We start from the raw sequence: 17,488 nt of genomic DNA, 5'->3' as shown, positions 1-17,488 counted from the left end.
TTTATCCGGTATTCAGCTTCAAACTCGAAAGAACATTAGAATAGCCGATTAGACAGACGCGCCTGTAGAACTTAATTGATATCTGTATGCTACATACATAGAAAAACAAATATAGACCCATTTCCATTTGGAACAATATATATCCTTAGAGCTTGTAGAATTAACTGCTTCCACAACTGCTGCCACCTCCGCAACTACTACTCCCTCCGCAACTACTTCCGCCTCCCCCTCCACTACTACTACTACCACCACAGCTACTACTACCACCTCCACCACCTCCAGAACTGCTATCCCCTCGACTTCCGCAAGCTGAACCTCCACAACTGATGTTTCCACAGCCAGTGCCGCATTTTGATCCACAGCTTGTTACAGCACAACCAGCCCCAGGTGCTATGCCAGGAGTTTGACTTGGGAAACCTGCATTTGTATAATAGTCATCACTATCGAATGTCCACGTATCTCTCTTCACTTCGGATTTGCGTTTGCTATTCCCGGAAAACTGAAATCGGCCAGCTATACCACCAGATTTCGAAGGCAGGTCAGCTACACCTGAAGAACTGATATCCTTAAGGTTCATGCGCTCATTTCGTAGTTTCTCGTAAGCTTCTATTTGCTCTGACCTTGGCCACAATGCCCACTCCGCAAGGAAATATTGGTCGAAATTTCCGGCCTCAAAGTAGTGGCTGTATGGCTGAGCGCGGTGGATACCCCCAAGTTTCACGCGGGCTAAAGATGGCTGTAGAGCTCGTAGCCCAGCCCTTGGTTCTGATCCTGAAGAGTGAAGCCACGCTGTTGTTTTCCGAAAAGCGTCTGTTTTGGACATTGCTGCTGCTGCACGACAGAGAAGAGCCGAGGCACTCAATACGTTTAACCGGTTTCGCATCCAGGCCGCCGAAGTCGATGTATCTATTGTAGTGGCACCCTTGGATAGTGTGTCTGGTGCATACATATTCTGATCCCGGGCCAAATGATGGGAAACCATTGACCAAGAGTCGAACGGAAACGCCCAGATATGTTTAGAAAGGTTGCATTCCCCGCAGCAAACTGGATAACGGCCATATGCTTCGGTGCAATCCCAAGGGAAAAGATCCTGATATCTATACAATGGACCTCCAAAAGCGCCCCAATCGTACCAATACTCCTGGTACGTGTCGATGATGTCGGCTTCATTGTGCCTACCAAAGTATAAACGTAGCAGATACTCTTGCGTTAGTCCGTTAGGAACATCGAACTTGGTCCTGATCTTTGGTTGCATATAACCTTCATCGGGACAAACGAAGCTCATGAGATATAGTGGCTCTGACTCGAGGTCCTTGAATTTATTTGGTCCATGGACAAGTGGTTCAAAGATATGATGGTTGATAAGGGAGTTACAGAATGTATTGTGACTGTTCCTGGCGCCATCCCCGATAAGGCATGTTTCTGGACTCAGAAGCTTATCCGTGATGACATCAAGGTAAACCGTAACACGACTTTGCAGAATCGTTTTGGCCTTCTTCAGTAATTCTCCGAGTCCTGATTGAATGCTATCGTCCTTTTCGGAGTACGATTTGCTCACTATCAAAATTTCACGAACAATATCAAGCTCTGAGCCGAAGGGAAGAAGCCCGCTAAAAGGAGCACCCACAACTTGCTTCATGACTGCTTTGTAATTTCTAGCCTTCCTGGAAGGTTGGACTTGTTGCCACAAAGCTCGATCCCTAGAGCCTGTGATTGCGAGGTTTCGGATTGGATTTCCAGAAAAGTTTGATCGCTGATGGAAAACGGGCGCCTCGCGCAGCGTGATAAGTGCTCCTTTTTTGGTCCTATTCTCATTTCTCAGTCAAATTGCAAACGGAGGTATCGTCTTTGAAAATTGAACCTACTGCACTACACCATTCTCAATTATCAATGGTCCAACTCGAAGCGCCATGTGAACTTCTCCAAATGGGTCTTTTTCAGCATGCTTTCTGAAACAGTGCGGGATGTCTGTGTCTTCATATGGATCTGTGACGAGATTCTGGTATTGGCGATTACCGTTGGTGGTCGATTTTTCCGTCGAATTCACTTTACTGAATTTGTGCGCTTGATGCTTGTTCGACATGTTTTCATGACTTCTACCTGGTATCTTTGGAACAGTAAGCTTTGAAATAAGTCGCCGCGAGTATGTCGTTCTCTTAGCCCCTGTACTTTGTTCAATTCCTTCGTATTTTGCATCGGTTATTATATCTTTTAGCCTGAGCAAGTCACACACTATAGCCCCATGGCCGGTTAATTTTGCATGGTTGGTGGTATTTTTAGAGATTGGAAATGATGCCGGTGGTTTTTCGTCGTTCTCATAGACACCGGCTACCTGACAATGGCAAATTTTTCTAGCAACTTCCGGCGTAATGACCTCTGGTAGAATGCAATGCTTATACGATTTTGAATAAGATTCTTTACCGTAGTAAAAGTGCCAGTAACAATCCTCGCAGATCACTCGCGGTTCGTCTCGATTACGAGAAGTAAACATGCTTCCGCTGATGATGGCATTGCAGTCTGGCCGTGCACAATGCATGGGTCGAAATTGTGGTATACCATACTGATCGAAGCATGATAGATCAACTGGAAATTTATTAGTCAATATCAGTCAGGTTTCGTCAATAAATACTTACGCTGTGGGATAGCTGGTTTTTTCTTCGCCAATGGTTGATGCTCTATAAACTTTTCAATATCAAGAAATCCTATTCATATTTAGTCCCGGGTCCAATTATAACTAGGTATTAATAACAAACCCGTGGCCTGAAGTAGCATCCAAGCTCGTTTTTCAATGCCAGAGAGATTTGGTAAGTCTGCTTCGCAGTTAAAAAATGAAATATCTTTTTCAAAGTACATTAGAGATACCATCAATCGTTTTTCTGACAGATGATTTTATCTTTGAGCTGATATACTCTGCTTTGCGGTCGATCACGACCTCTTGCAGGGCAGCCGGGTATTTAATGTGTTCCTTATTATTTCCCTTGAGATCTGAAAATATGGCCAGTCAGTGGATTCCAGGTCTTTGCAGTCGATAGAAGACATGTACCAACCATAGCTTAGAGCAAATTCTCGCGCCTCTTGGCTGACCTGATTGATAAATGTATCGAATCCATGTATGAAATCATCTTTTTCATCCGGTACAGTCACATCCGCAAATTCAGGCCGCTGCCATACTTCCAAGGTGCGAACTATGTTTTCGAGCTCGTTTTCAACACCTTTCCAGTATAATTCTTCAAGTTCACCCCGCAATTTGTCATTGCCTAGCCCGATTGGGGACCATGCTGCATCAGACGAGGATTCTGATTTGATGGTTGGTTTGGAAGAATGGAGATTTAGACGGATGCCTCGAAGGCGAGACATTCTGTGCCGACAATTTTATTGTAGTCGACGGAAATAAGGATCAGACGAAAAAGCGAAGATGAAGAAATTAATTGGTATTAAAAGCGACAGCTTAAATCATTCATAAAATGATGTCTTCTCCCGAATTGCGCCGGTCAGCTGATGAGGCCGTTGCCCGACGAAAGGCCAATGCACAGCCAAATATTTTCGAAGTTATTATGGGTTCGAGGAATCTGCCTTGGATCTATACTACTTTAGCGCATTCCTCAAATCGGCTGAGTTAGCGATGGCGTTCTGCACGAGATACGAGATGGACCCGCCGGCTCGCTGTAATGGCTGCGCCTCAGCGGAGCCACGAGGCGCCAGGAACAACTGCTAAAGTGTGCTGATCTAGATGGATCAGGCACTCGCTAAATCTAGCCTTATCGAGCCTCATTTCGCGATTCGGCTATGTAACGTACTTTGTTATTAGGCTATTCTCTATTCTATCAACATTCTAGAACGACAGACATGTATACACTTCTATGTTGTTACAAACCCTGTTGTTTCTGTTTCTCAACAGCACTCTCAACTATCAAACTCCTGTGATTTTTCGAAATGCCAGCCACTTCAGTCGTTTACGCAATCAATTTGGGACCAAAGAAAATGAAGCGGGCCACAAGTAACAAAGCCGAGCCTCCCAGACACACGACACCCGAAAATATAATCGCGGCCGTATAGGTCCCATAACTGTTGATCATGGCTCCCGTGATCGGTGTACCAGTTAATCCGGCAATGCCCAGAAATCCCATCGCCATACCGACATAAGTTCCAATCATATTCGGCTTTGGTGCAGCCATGGCAATCATGGAAGGGAAGAGTCCAATGAAGGATCCAGAGAAAAATCCGTAAAGAATTGAAAACACGATCATACCACCGAGTGACTTGATGGCTAGCCAGCCTAATATTAAAATACCGCAAGCAGTACTTGAAAAAAACATCACATTTGAGCGACCAAACTTGTTTGATATTGCTCCACCTAGCAAACGACCAAAAAGGGACGCTGCATTTAAAATGGCGATGAGGTAATTCGACAAGTCGACTCCAATTCCTATCGAAATCGAGTATCCTGGAATGTAGAAGAACGGTGTAAACATTCCCCACATCAAGAGGAAAATGCCAACGTTTTGAATTGTATATCCCGGGTTCTTCCACGCTTCAATGAGAATCAAAGGACCTGCTTTTCGGCGTGGAGCTGGTGAGCTGACAGTTACAGAGGCCACCAGACACATGGCAAGCATGATGAATCCGACTACGCGGACTGACCAGCCAAAGCCGAGAGATGAGTGATTTAGCAAGCGGTTTAGTGCAATTGGAAATATGACTCCTGCTAGAGAGGAACCACTTGATGAAATACCCATAGCTATCGGACGTCGCTTGAAGAAGTATTGATTTACCGCTGTTACAGTCGGCGTATAGGTCAAGCCGTTCATCAGTCCACCCAAGACACCTTGGGCTAACATAAACTGATAATATTCATGACAAAGACTTGTCAACATGACCGATAAGACAAAGAGGACTGAGCAGGGAACAACGATAATCTGTACATTGTCAATTGGCGTTGAAACTGAGGATGGTGTTGGTCATCTGTCTGGGCTCATGGCTTACCTTTGGACCGTAACGATCCATCAACGGGCCGGCAATGAGGCCACCCGAAAACATGAAGAATACTTGAATAGATCCAATCCAAGCAAGATTCGATTCACTCTCACTCTGTAGAAGGTTTTGCGAATAGTACGATTGGTATATTCTACCGAGAGCATGAAATCCGTCAGTATAATTTCCCGTCAAAAGCTTGACTGGTTCTGCAATAAAACCCAAGCCATTAATTGAGACATACCCAAATGCATTAATATAGCCAAATGTGTTAAACATAATACACCAGCAAGAGACTACTGCACACCATGCCTTAAGCCCACCTTCAGCAAAGACTGGAGGTTTTGGTGGAGCATTCTCCGATCCTTTCTCGCTGTCGACACTCATCCTGTATTGGCGGTCTTTTGCAATTATCATCGATGTCTCTACTAGATCAATTGCTCGACAGAGCCATATTTAAATTCATGGATTCCATAGATTGATAGACTCGGTCGGTACAGCGTAAAAGGGAAGCCGATGCCGCGATGCAAACTTTGCTTATAACAGAAATTAAATCCGATAACTAATCCATATTCGGATTAGAATGCCGAAACACTAAACCCGGGGCCGAGGGATGCGATATAACTCCCTGGGCATATAGTCGCTAGAGATAGACTATTGTATTCAGGTTCATGTGTCCAAAACTATTTAAATAGCTCAAAGAATAAGTTTGTCGGCTACTCCTCAACCAGTTCCAGTTGTCGAAGATAGTTTCCCAAGCAGTATTACAAGAACTTTGTCGGTTGCTTTTGAGGTCATTGCTACGTGGGTTGGCTCATGGGGAAAATTGGGCCAGTTCGTGCTGAGCTTTGGTTAGCTAGCTGGCAGGTCTTCTGCTTTGCAGCTGGAATATCTGTCTTTTGGGGTTCTCCAACCAACCCATAATCTCTGCATCTAGTCTTATTGGAGAAACAATTCTTAGCCGTCTGGGACTAAGAGGGTGTGATATGTGCATGCAGATTCTCGTCCAGCAGGTAAGCGGCTATAAACGTATTGTTAACGGTTTCATGCATATGGAGAAAATACAGGATGAAGACGGGGTAATGCAAAGACAAAGTTCTATATAATGCTTTCTGCCCAATTCCGATTCCTAATCCGTCTGGTGCGATAAGTGTAATAAGAGAACCCCTGATGGGGCCGTCTATCATAACTCATAGTTGGTGGGATTGATTAAATAATGATGGCGATCATGATAGGCATCTTCTGGTCCTTCCTTGTCAGCTGACGTAGCCAGTCCATCCCACTTGTCTTTCATCGTCGTCGTGGTGGATCATGATCGAGATACCACGAAGATAGATATAGACACACTTTGCGCTGTTTGTCAAAGAAGAGTGGTTATGGCTTCATACCACTATATCATCGTCATTGTTCATATTATTTCCAGGCGCGTAAGATCGTACGCTCATTACGACTCACTTGCTCGTCAATATGCTTCCACATCCGCGGTTCACATACCTTTTGAACCCAGGGCTGTAAACCCCCGTAAACGAGTCATTTGGCGGCGAACGCGTGCCGTCGCGGCGAAGATGGGGATAAAGTTTGTATAGCGTCATATTTAAGTCATTCACGACGTTCTTCAAATTTCTCTTGGGGAGTGACTACATCCGAATCGAAATCAATGAGCCTAGTTGCTGATCGCACCATCGGAAGGTGCCTTCAGCTCGACTATGCAAAAGATCTGGTGCATGAGTCGACGAATGCACGAAGAGGGTCTTTTCGGCAGAAGTAGTTCGCCCCAAAAACAGATAACCAAGGTTGACGAGCCCGGTTGTATCGTTTCATGACTTGACTTCTAGAATATTCCATTGTGAGTACGATAGCGCGAGTGGTTAGAGCTTTGGAGCCTGGAGTACTCTTAGATATTAGATTCAGGTTTTGGATTCTATGGGGGATTTTTTGGGTTCTATTTGTCGCTTTTTAATTGTCACTACAACCCAAGGTGTGAAGAAGATCTATTTCTACGATTCGCCCGTCGTATTGTTCTTCACAGCACGTGCAGCTCAATTTGGGTAAGAATTATCAAGCAACTACAACACCCAGTTCAAAGGGATACCCACAGCAAACGGCGCTCCTTAATGGTTAGAGTGTCTGTGTATCGGTACCCGTATCTGTCTAGAAGATCCGGATTCATTCCGGGCGTCGTGTTTCTTTTTTGGCGACAAGATCGAGGACATTCCTTTCTTGCGTAACTGCTGCATATCTCACCACTTATTAGCAGTAATCAACAAAACCAACAATGCTTTTTATAAAAGAGCAAGGTACAACCGACGGCGAAAAGGGTACGTAATGAAATGACGGGAGAAAAATAGCAAAAAAAGATTCAAAGATAAGAGGGAGATAGAAGCGGAATAGACGAATGAAAAGCTATTCATTGGAACTGAAAGAACAAGTGTGCTAGCAGGAGGAAAGGTCAACATGGTCTGAGGGAAATGGGAAGGAATTCTATTGGATTTTTCCTTCCCTGTCCGCCTCATGACCGCTGACATCCGGAATGTTGATGCCTAAGATGATGACAGCCTACATTCTTTAATCCTATCTAAAAGATTCATTTCCCGAGCACTAAAATAGACTCAAAGCTTAAAAAACGGAGGAATAAAAGAGAGAGAGATTCAGTGAAAAGGCTTTGTTCAATTGATGTTCGTTCCATGTTGTCGGATTGATCCAACTTTAGCATTTGAGCTTCTCCACACGCAGTAACTCAAATTATTACACGAAGATAAATAATAATTCTAGACATATATGATCTCTAGGTTGCGTCTTGGAGGCTATTTACTAATGCGACATGTCATGATTCTCACAACATCGGAGTCCAGTTACGGACATGATTAGCGGGGCAAGTCTTGCAGTATAATCAAAATTCATGTCAGCGTTATTTTTACACCCCTTTACTAAGACGCACCAACTACTATAAGTTCACCATGTCTACCGAGAAAATATCTTTGACAGCAGTACCAATTGACAGAGAGAAGGTACAGTCCATTGAAAGCAACACATCCATATTTTCAATGATGGACTTTCTACATTCCGCGGGGTTCGCCTCTCATGTGCAAACCCTGATGGATCAATATCATGTTCCAGGTCTGGCTGTTGCGATTGTGCAAAATGGATCAGTTTCATCAACTGGTTTCGGGAACGCGTCTCTCTCGCCATTGGAGCCATGCACAGCAGATACGGTGTTCGATATTGCATCATCTTCCAAATCTTTTACTGCTGGGTCAGTCGCCATGCTAATCGACGACAATGAAAATTTCCCCGAAGTGCAATACGAAAGTACCATGTCTAGTTTGCTACCTGATGATTTTGTCATGTCCGATACTGAATACACGAGAAATGTCACACTGGCTGATGTCGTGAGCCACCGCAGTGGTCTTCCTTCGTAAGTGGCAATGATTCCCAAGAGGGAAAACATAAATATGTGACGATGCACTACTAATATGATGAACCCAGTCATGACTTTTCCTACATGAGTATACGAGCGGCTCACCCCGACGATGCTCGCTCAATTACAAGGAATTTGAGAAATCTGCCAGTGGCTGCACCCATTCGTTCGAAGTACATGTATTGCAATATGATGTTCACGGTATTATCGTATCTCGTTGAGGTCAAAAGCCGCCTCAGCTTTTCCGATTTCCTTGAAAAACACATATTCAAACCACTCAATATGCAGTCAACTGCTCTCCAACGGAGCGGAGCACGCGCTAAGGGTGTGGCAGACCGAATTGCAATGGGGTACTTCTGGGATGAAGACAACTCGACATATGTTGATTGCCCAATGCCGGAAAGCCCAGAGGCACAAGGTGCCGGCTCCATTTTTACAAGTGCGAACGACTTTATAAAATGGGTCCAAGCCTTGATGGACCACAAGGGGACTCCTATCAATTCTAAAATGTACGAAGGTCTTGTAGAATTGCGAAGCTTTGAGGATCCCAATGGAAAGGACGCAGCACCTTTCAAGTATACTTCCCCTGCGTTCTATACAGCTGGGATGGACGTATATTACTACAAGGGATACGTAGTGGTCAGCCATGACGGTCATGATAATGGATATGGTAGTCGCTTTTTCTTTCTCCCCGACATGAAATTCGGCGGTGTGATTGTTGGAAATTCGGACGGAGCAAATGACATGAGTCCTTTTTTGGCCCAGTATATGATCCAGCAATTCCTAGAGGGGAATGCATCCAGCCTAGATGCATTAAATCAGAATCCGGCGGAGGCTGCCGCTCAGAGTGAGATGGAGCAAAAATTCGACCATATGAGAGCCACATCCACGCCGCAGGAAACTCCTCTTCCAACCTACGTAGGTAATTATTCGAACCCGGGTTATCACGAGATGAATGTTCAAGTGAAGGATGGCAAGCTTTTCATCGATGCTACCGACCGATCGATGGGTTTTACCCTTACGTTTGAACATGTTGCAAACCAGACGGAATATATAGCTCATATAAGTGACTGGCAAGAAGGCGGGGATGATCCTGTGAAAGCCAGATTTGTTTTTGAGGGCAAGGAAGTGGTGAAAATGGGGCTGGATCTTGAGGAAGATCTGGACGATTTGATTTGGTTTGTCAAGGAAACAAAGTGATGAAACCCACATCATGAAACCAATGCAAATTAGAAGGTCATTTTACCCTAGAAGGCCGTTATGTATACATGGATAATAAAGACAACAATATTTTGGTCCTTATGCATTGACTGATTCGAGAAGTTAGAAATAAAGAAATGAAACATTTCTCCATTACTATCGGGACACATTCACATTCTCACTAGACGAGTCAAGCCATATTGACTCCTGATGTTGACATGAGAAGTAAAATTCATACTAGTCAATACAGTTAATAAGTTACAATTCCGGAGGAGTCAAGTTGAGGCGTAGCTGCCGCTTACGCCGCTTATCCTTCACTGACAAGGAATATAACTTTTCAGTGGATGATTTTCCGTTGCCCAATGCTCAAACCGGAGGAGAAATTCAGGGAGACGTGAGAAGAGTAATAACATCATCAAGGCTGCCGAGTATAAATATCCATTTCTTAACGTGAGATTACCCCGGCTCTGGATATTGTTGGTCGGAATGAGATCCTGCTGTTTACGACTCTTTTGATATAGCAGAATTACTGCTGAAGTCTCCAGGCTATGCTAAATTTTGCAAACATCCAGCAGGCTGATGATCAAATTTGTAGAGTCGGTTCTCCTTTTATAGGCCCTGAAGGGTTGGGAGAGGCCGTTTCGTGCAACTCCGGCGGGTGAAAGGTAGTATAATTGTGAGTACATGAGTCTCACAAATATATACAATATATGTCCCAGACTATAATGTGATACTCCTTTTGCTGAGCCACCAGTGCGAGAAAAGAGAGTGCGCTATTTCAGCCTCGATTCTGAACCACGAAATATTTACCGATGGTTTTTGTCGCTGAGCCCAGGGCATTTCCATCCCATTGGTCGCTATCGGCTCTAACTTCGTTCTCAGGGGCAACGCGCTGTATCTTCTTGCGACGGCCGACCACATGTTCCTTAGCCAAAGCATCCTTCAGGTGTTCCAATCCAATTGTAGCTTCTTTAGTAGCTTCGTCACTCTCATCACGAATTGCACGTAGGGGCGTTACATCGGCGGCATTGACACGTTGGATCTCTTTAACAAAGTGGATCTGCGACTCCAGAGTTCTCAACATCACTGTCTCTTCTTCCTTGTCAAGTGGTTCAGGGAGTGCTGATAGACGGAGTAAATGGCGAAGTTTTTCCGGTGTGACTGATGGCGATTTCTCAAGGGCATCGCTGTTGGGGAGAAGAGACCGAACCGACCATGTTGGCTTATCGAAGAGACTGGCTATATCTTCGCTGGTATATTTTCGTGGTGCAGATGAGTAGAGTCGTGGGTTGGGAGCATGTCGTAGATGTTTACCACACGTACAAATTGCACGAGGCAAACTCAAATTGGGGGCAATGCGTGGCATTAGAGGAGAGAAGAATTGACGTGCATAAACTGTCGTTACAAATGGGCGAACTCAAGGAGATCTGAAAGCCAAAGGCAGTACTAAAAAGAGTGTAGTGTTCCATGTTGAGGCGGCCGTAAGGCGGTGAAGGCGTGGGGCCAGTGGCAGGAGCCGATAAGACCCCGCTATCAACTCCAGCAATGATCGTGTTTTCTCCTGCGTCACAACCAACTCGCCGCGAACCAAGCCTGTGCATCCTCAATCTCAATGATTGCTGAATTAACCAACCGGGAAATCTGATTTACTTTTTGGTCTGACAAAATGGGAGATCCGCGAGCCCTACTACAGAAGGTTTTTATCCCCAAACCAAGCTATACCAGCGTCACCCAAGTACCTGACATGTGGCTGACGTGGTTTCTATATTAGGCGGACAAAACTCTACAAGGTGCCTCTGGTGGCTTTAGCTTCTTTGGGGGCAGGACGGAAAAATATGAAAATGCGGCGGATCTTTATATACAGGCCGCAAACGCATTCAGAGTACAGAAACTAAGTATGCCGTACTGATCTCCAGTGTCTTCATGAGGAAGTTCACAACACAAAGAGTATCTACTGACATAAATGCTCTAGACAAGGAAGCTGGACTTGCCTTCGAAAAAGCAGCCGCAGTTCAGAGAAACAACCTCAACGAACCGGACGATGCCGCGAACAGCTTATCCGAGGCCTTTAAGGTTTACCGCAAAACAGACCCTGAGGATGCGGCAAGAGTCCTCGGTAGTGCTATTCAACATTATATATCCAAAGGAAATTTCCGGAGAGCGGCCACTCACCAGCAAAACCTTGCGGAGGTTTACGAAGTCGAGATCGGAGACACCAAGAGAGCCTTGGCGGAGTATGAGAAAGCTGCGGAATGGTACGAAAGTGACAATGCCGAAGCGTAAGTAGATGGACCCATTATACTCTATTCAGTTTCTAAATATGTCACGATACAGGCTTGCAAACAAATATTACCTCAAGGTCGCCGATCTTGCTGCTATAGAAGGCGATTATTACAAGGCGATTGCACAGTATGAAAAAGTCGGCAAAGTCTCCGTCGACAATAATTTGATGAAGTGGTCGGTCAAGGATTACTTTTTTAAAGCTGGAATATGCCATCTTGCGTCAGGCGTACGTATTTCATATACATATAAAACGAATAGTTCCGCTAATCAGATGTCTAGGACCTGGTCGCCACCAACCGTGCTTTGGAGAGTTATAGAAACATTGATCCCACCTTTGCTTCCACCCGAGAACATCAACTTCTAGTTGATTTGTCCGAAGCAGTTGAGCAAGGAGAGCAGGACGCCTTTGCCGATAAATTGTTTCAGTTCGACCAATTGAGCAAGTTGGACAAATGGAAGACAACCTTATTTTTACGCATTAAGGACACTATTGAGGAGATCGAAGAAGATTTCTCATAATCTCCTTTCGTCATTTGTCATTTCCAATCCAATTGCAATAAACGGTATAATTATACCCTATAGCTGGTTTTCTATACGTCTGGCTTCTTAATTGTCGATTTCCTTGATACTTCATATCCATAGTAGTATACCAGTTGACCTAGTAAATTAATTGGTAATGACTAGCTAAATTGAGACTGATAAATCTTTAACCACATGATAGTGACATCCTTGGTCCATTGATTGGTATAAACTAGGATTTAATTAGCATATACTACAGAAATAATCAAGCCAACTCCTAGTATGCAAGTGCCTCTGAGCAAGAAGTTACAAATAACGCCCAATTTTTCAAGAACGCCGGGTATCCAACGAGTGTCTAGAAACTGAGACCACAAACTGTGCATAAAACCAACGAACCATGCTCTAGGAATCTTTTTTTGAAGCAAATCTAGAGAGAGCAGGTCCGAGCTCCTGTCGTTGATTCTGAAGGGCTTCATTTTGTCGAGATTTACGCTCGCTCTGCAAAGCCTCCGCCTTGAGACGCTTCTCGTCGATAACATTGGTCTTGCCTTTCTTTCGAAGGTACTTTCTGAGAGCACTATTGCGACCGCGGCCACGGTTCTTAAGTTTCTCAATTGCGTCCTCTGGTTTCTGCTCTTCTTGTCGCTCTTCACGGCGTTTCGTTTCGGTAACGTTGTCGATCTTTCCGATATAATCGGGGTCCAATGATATCATTTCAGGCTGGAGCTTGTTCAGTAATGCCTTAACTTCTGCTTCCTGGCGCTGTTTGATGGTTTCGTATGGGTTGACTTCCATGGAGTCGAAATTTGGTTCGCCTGCACCAGGAACGATTACGCTGGCAAATCCCTTGTCATGAGTAACACCTAATACATCCTCGAATGGGCACCACCGAACGGTCTCGATACGTTGTCCATCGCCACCCCACGACATGTAGGGGCTTTGTACTTTCTCTTCATTGGCCGCGGCCGCGTCAAAAAGTCCTCTCCAGACACTGACTTTTGTTCCCCAGCCGACAGCAGTAAGACCACGCTCGCTAATAGAAACGCTTGCTCCCGGTTGATAACAAGAGTATGAATGAATCGACTTGAACATGCGTATATCCCAGACGTTCATTCTCATGTCTTGCCCTGTTGAGACCATATATCTGCCTTGTCGGTCGATAGCCATTGACCGTACTGGTCCACGATGGACAAGGGCTTTCACAAGAGCGGTTTGTGAGTTCGGTGACCACAGACTTACTGTGCCGTTTTGATGTCCCACGTGTAAGATTGCATTCCAAGGGTTTTGGCATAAAGATGTAGGTGATCCCAGTCGAGTTGGTAATTCCGCCACCAATTGTCCTGTCGATGTGTCGGTATATTTTAGGAAGCCACTGGTTGCCTGGATGGAAATACAAATTAGCGAATCGATCATTCCTTTTCGCAAGGAGATTACTCACAGCACTAGCTAAAAGAAAATGATATGGCAAGAATTCCAGGTACCGAGCTTCGACGTGTTTGTTGAGACAGTGGAGTTCCGCGCCGGAGTGATCGTAGATGTAGACATATTTCTGTTGCGCAACCGCAAAGTATTGATTGTTATGCAACCATTTCGCATCACGGATCGTTTCCCCAAGCTGCAACTCACAACCTAACTTCCCAGCTCGCCAGTCCATAGTCGCGATATGGCCCTTCCTCCCAGCCAACAGCAGGTTCTTGCCATTGCGAGTATAATCGGCGCGATACGGCCCAAAATCCTCCAGCTTTAACTCGAAGCCTTTCTTGGCTACTTCGATCCCGATGTTTTCTTTAATGTCGTCCTGCCTAACCTTGTACGTCTTTTCCAGCTCGCCTTCAGGCTCGAGAAACCCGCCGTCGTTTTCCAAGAGGATCTCCGCATCTTTCGCTCTGAGTGCAGCTGTTTGGTATCGATCTTCCACGGCTCTAAGATTCCCGCGAAGTTTTTTGTCCTTGATCCCCTTCAATCGTACTGCTTTGCCGCGGCCATACTTCTGCGTCGCCTCGACCAGGCGTTTCTTTCCTTCCCGGGCTGCGATGATGTCTTGTGGTGATCGCTTTTGCCCGGATTGCGCCAAGGCTTTTGTCACTGCTGCCATCGTGAATCGGCGCAGGACAAGTTTCTTATCTAAAATTTATGCAATGCTTGAGAGTATTCGTTACTTGGAGAAAGGAAAAGTAATTCTGCTTGATTGCTGGGCAAACGTGAATTGGAGAAGTGTCGAATGGTAGCTCTGTCCAAGCTCAGCCAAAAAAATTCTTGCCAAGATTTGCAGGCCGACCGCTCGCTTGTCCGCCACAAGACATTAGTTAAATATTTTCTTATCGATTAGCACCGACTGACTCCCCACCTCCCTCCGCAGAAAAATAATTGAGTTGTAAAATTTCCAGTCTTCCTCAGCTTCAATTTGTGCTTATGACAGCCAACAGATACAGAGAGCCATAAATTTCCGGACGCTCTCTCCCATACTTGGAATTCCTCACTCTGGCATCGCTCCCATTTCGGTTCAAAGGGTCAGACGGTGCCAACATGGCACCGATCACCCATGCGGTGCACCACCACCGGAACACAACAAAAACATCCCACAAGGCTTTCAAGAGCAAACACGCCTCCAAGAGCGCACTCAAGGAACGAAACAGAGGTTTGCAGAATCTTCCAATTTAAGTTTCTATTATCTGACTGTTTCACAGGTAAAGTTGAAACTGGGGAACGGGGGGTACGCAAAACCCCTCATCAACAGCTCATGTCGAAGCTCGATCGGAAGAACCAGGCTCGTCAGAAACAACAATTGAAACATCAAGAAAAGGCTAGCGCTGTTAGCATATTCAATGGTCAGAACGGCGCCCCTCGCCAGGTGGCTATCGTGCCTCTCTCCGACAGGGTCGATATTCCTGCTGCCATACGCTCGTTGAATGAAAGTGTCGATGTTCCTGAAAATGCCTACGCGGATGGATTGTCCCGCATACGAATCGACCGCTTCAAACAAAACATTTTGTATATCCCGACAAGCTACGACTTGATGAGTGCACTAGACGTATGCCGGGTTGCAGACTTTGTTGTCTTGGTTCTACCAACGGATGTGGAGGTTGCGGAGGAGGGAGAGAATCTGTTGCGATCGATAGAAAGTCAGGGTATCTCCAATGTATTGGTTGTGGCACAGGGTGTGGATAAGCTGAATCCGCCGAAGAGACGTCCGCAGGTCATCTCTTCATTGAAGTCTTACATCAACCACTTTTTCCCATCTATCGATAAGGTTCTTTCTCTCGACTCCCGACAAGAATGCTCGAATGTTGTCCGTGGCTTGTGCACAGCAACGCCCAAAGGTATTCGATGGAGAGACGACAGAAGCTGGATGCTTATTCAGGATGTCAAATGGCCAGAGAACAATGGTGATATAGTTGACAACGTTACAGTCACAGGCGTAGTGCGAGGCAAAGGTTTAAAGGCAGACCGAATTGTGCACATACCTGGCTGGGGAGACTTCCAGGTTGATTCTATCACTGCCGCACCGCTCCCAACCCCCAAAGGCAAGAAGGAAGATGTGATGAATATCGACGACTCGGAAGGTACCCAAGTTCTCGATCAGCCAACAGAAGACTGTGATGATATGGCGACTGTTGCGCCTGAAGAAATTGAGATGGAGGATGACGCGCTATCAAACCCTGACGCCGAACGACGAGGAGTCTTGCTTGATGATCACCACTACTTTTCTGAAGACGAGTCTCACATACCCTCTCGCCCCAAGAGATTACCTAAGGGTACATCAGATTATCAGGCTGCATGGTTCCTGGAAGACGACTCCGATTCTGGCTCAGATATGATTGATATGGAAGATGAGGACGTTGATATGGATGTTGACGAAACCGAGGGCCGTCCTGAAGACGGCGTGTTCCCAGACCATGGCGACGCCATGACCGAGGCTGGTCCCTCGGAATACCCTCAATCCGAGATGTTCCTCGACCCCTCTCCCGAAGACGAAGCAGACCAACTAGAAGAGTATCGTGCCAGCCGGAGAACGGAAGAAAAAGACGACCTGGAGTTCCCCGACGAAATCGAACTCCACCCTAACGTCCTTGCGAGGGAACGACTACAAAAATACCGTGGTCTAAAAAGCCTCAAGACGAGTAACTGGGAAACCTCAGAAGATCGACCATACGAACCAGAGGACTGGCGACGGCTGTTGCAATTCAATGACTACAAGGGCCTCAGGAATAAGCTTGTCCGCGAGGCCCTCGTGGGTGGTGTCACTCCTGGCACTCGCGTGAACGTGCATCTGAAAGCTGTTCCGAGCACTCTTCGCAACCGGCCACAACCAGTAGCATTATTCTCACTGCTTCGTCACGAGCACAAACACACCGTTATCAACATGAACATTACGGTCAACTCCTCCGTCGAGGAACCCATTAAATCCAAAGAAGAAGTCATCATCCAATGCGGTCCACGTCGTCTTGTCGTCAACCCGATCTTCTCTGGAGCTGGGAACACTCCCAACAATGTCCACAAATTCGACCGATTCCTCCACCCTGGTCGCAGCGCAATTGCTTCCTTTATTGGCCCGGTTATCTGGGGTGCTGTTCCCGTTCTAGTCTTCAAGAACCAAATTGTAAAAGACCCCGAGGTTCTCGACTCTGCAGAAGATGCACCTGATTCCGCAAACACAATCAAGCGTCTGGAGCTGATTGCCACGGGCACAGTTGTCGCGTCGGACCACTCTCGTGTTGTTGCGAAGCGTGCTATATTGACGGGCCACCCGTTCAAAATCCACAAGAAAGTTGTCACGGTTCGGTACATGTTCTTCAACGCAGAAGATGTCCATTGGTTCAAAGCTCTGCAACTCTGGACCAGAAGAGGCCGCAGTGGGTTTGTTAAAGAGAGCTTGGGAACGCATGGGTATTTCAAGGCTACTTTCGACGCGAAGATTAACCCTCAGGACTCGATTGGTATCAGTCTGTATAAGCGAGTGTTCCCGCGCCTTGCGCGGGCTGTCGAAGAAGTGGAAGCTTCTGCTTAAGAGCGCGCTCTATCTTTGATCCTTATTACGATTCTTATTTCTTTAGCTTTCATGATGATCACGAGGTTAAAAATACCCATAAAGACTAC

At 45.8% G+C, this 17,488-nt stretch overlaps 7 protein-coding genes across 7 annotated transcripts; 3 read left to right on the top strand and 4 right to left on the bottom strand.

The window, feature by feature from the left end:
- Window positions 1-64: 64 nt before the first annotated feature.
- Window positions 65-3,505, bottom strand: BGW36DRAFT_367945 (uncharacterized protein). The gene is made up of 6 exons (XM_046214929.1): window positions 3,048-3,505; window positions 2,863-2,985; window positions 2,754-2,810; window positions 2,634-2,702; window positions 1,866-2,583; window positions 65-1,805 (listed from the first exon to the last, which is right to left on the bottom strand). The coding sequence occupies exons 1-6, from the start codon at window positions 3,355-3,357 to the stop codon at window positions 161-163; spliced, it is 2,922 nt and encodes a 973-aa protein (XP_046078262.1). The 5' UTR covers window positions 3,358-3,505; the 3' UTR covers window positions 65-160.
- Window positions 3,506-3,807: 302 nt separating this feature from the next.
- BGW36DRAFT_332933 (putative MFS monocarboxylate transporter) lies at window positions 3,808-5,358 on the bottom strand (the record flags this gene model as incomplete). Its single annotated transcript, XM_046212868.1, has 3 exons — window positions 3,808-4,916; window positions 4,984-5,125; window positions 5,216-5,358. 3 exons carry the CDS (start codon window positions 5,356-5,358, stop codon window positions 3,954-3,956), a joined length of 1,248 nt encoding a protein of 415 aa, XP_046078261.1. The 3' UTR covers window positions 3,808-3,953.
- Window positions 5,359-8,018: 2,660 nt separating this feature from the next.
- Window positions 8,019-9,589, top strand: BGW36DRAFT_284850 (beta-lactamase family protein; the record flags this gene model as incomplete). Its single annotated transcript, XM_046210269.1, has 2 exons — window positions 8,019-8,386; window positions 8,458-9,589. The coding sequence occupies 2 exons, from the start codon at window positions 8,019-8,021 to the stop codon at window positions 9,587-9,589; spliced, it is 1,500 nt and encodes a 499-aa protein (XP_046078260.1).
- A 389-nt stretch (window positions 9,590-9,978) lies between these two features.
- On the bottom strand, window positions 9,979-11,023 carry BGW36DRAFT_16371 (uncharacterized protein). Its single transcript, XM_046209592.1, has one exon. It carries the CDS (start codon window positions 10,953-10,955, stop codon window positions 10,368-10,370), a length of 588 nt encoding a protein of 195 aa, XP_046078259.1. The 5' UTR covers window positions 10,956-11,023; the 3' UTR covers window positions 9,979-10,367.
- A 119-nt stretch (window positions 11,024-11,142) lies between these two features.
- On the top strand, window positions 11,143-12,598 carry BGW36DRAFT_367938 (vesicular-fusion protein sec17). The gene is made up of 5 exons (XM_046214928.1): window positions 11,143-11,285; window positions 11,361-11,484; window positions 11,562-11,868; window positions 11,924-12,098; window positions 12,152-12,598. Exons 1-5 carry the CDS (start codon window positions 11,256-11,258, stop codon window positions 12,389-12,391), a joined length of 876 nt encoding a protein of 291 aa, XP_046078258.1. The 5' UTR covers window positions 11,143-11,255; the 3' UTR covers window positions 12,392-12,598.
- Window position 12,599: 1 nt separating this feature from the next.
- BGW36DRAFT_332924 (putative small nucleolar ribonucleoprotein complex subunit) lies at window positions 12,600-14,738 on the bottom strand. The gene is made up of 2 exons (XM_046212867.1): window positions 13,830-14,738; window positions 12,600-13,771 (listed from the first exon to the last, which is right to left on the bottom strand). The coding sequence occupies exons 1-2, from the start codon at window positions 14,484-14,486 to the stop codon at window positions 12,794-12,796; spliced, it is 1,635 nt and encodes a 544-aa protein (XP_046078257.1). The 5' UTR covers window positions 14,487-14,738; the 3' UTR covers window positions 12,600-12,793.
- A 179-nt stretch (window positions 14,739-14,917) lies between these two features.
- BGW36DRAFT_285175 (putative pre-rRNA processing protein Tsr1) lies at window positions 14,918-17,399 on the top strand (the record flags this gene model as incomplete). The annotated part of the gene is made up of 2 exons (XM_046210295.1): window positions 14,918-15,029; window positions 15,079-17,399. 2 exons carry the CDS (start codon window positions 14,918-14,920, stop codon window positions 17,397-17,399), a joined length of 2,433 nt encoding a protein of 810 aa, XP_046078256.1.
- Window positions 17,400-17,488: the final 89 nt, after the last annotated feature.

Source organism: Talaromyces proteolyticus, assembly GCF_021365285.1.
Source record: "Talaromyces proteolyticus strain PMI_201 chromosome Unknown BGW36scaffold_1, whole genome shotgun sequence".
NCBI classification, from domain to species: Eukaryota; Fungi; Ascomycota; class Eurotiomycetes; order Eurotiales; family Trichocomaceae; genus Talaromyces; species Talaromyces proteolyticus.
Note: the sequence above shows the minus strand (reverse complement) of the source record. Positions and strands in the feature narration are given on the sequence as shown.

Coding starts and splice junctions, on each gene's coding strand:
- BGW36DRAFT_367945 (XM_046214929.1), bottom strand. CDS start 3,357: ATGTCTCGCCTTCGAGGCATCCGTCTAAATCTCCATTCTTCCAAACCA. Junction 2,811..2,862: donor TGTCAGAAAAACGATTGATG/GTATCTCTAATG, acceptor ACTGCGAAGCAG/ACTTACCAAATCTCTCTGGC. Junction 2,703..2,753: donor GATGCTACTTCAGGCCACGG/GTTTGTTATTAA, acceptor AAATATGAATAG/GATTTCTTGATATTGAAAAG.
- BGW36DRAFT_16371 (XM_046209592.1), bottom strand. CDS start 10,955: ATGCCACGCATTGCCCCCAATTTGAGTTTGCCTCGTGCAATTTGTACG.
- BGW36DRAFT_367938 (XM_046214928.1), top strand. CDS start 11,256: ATGGGAGATCCGCGAGCCCTACTACAGAAG. Junction 11,286..11,360: donor CGCGAGCCCTACTACAGAAG/GTTTTTATCCCC, acceptor TTTCTATATTAG/GCGGACAAAACTCTACAAGG. Junction 11,869..11,923: donor GAAAGTGACAATGCCGAAGC/GTAAGTAGATGG, acceptor GTCACGATACAG/GCTTGCAAACAAATATTACC.
- BGW36DRAFT_332924 (XM_046212867.1), bottom strand. CDS start 14,486: ATGGCAGCAGTGACAAAAGCCTTGGCGCAATCCGGGCAAAAGCGATCA. Junction 13,772..13,829: donor ATTTTCTTTTAGCTAGTGCT/GTGAGTAATCTC, acceptor ATTTCCATCCAG/GCAACCAGTGGCTTCCTAAA.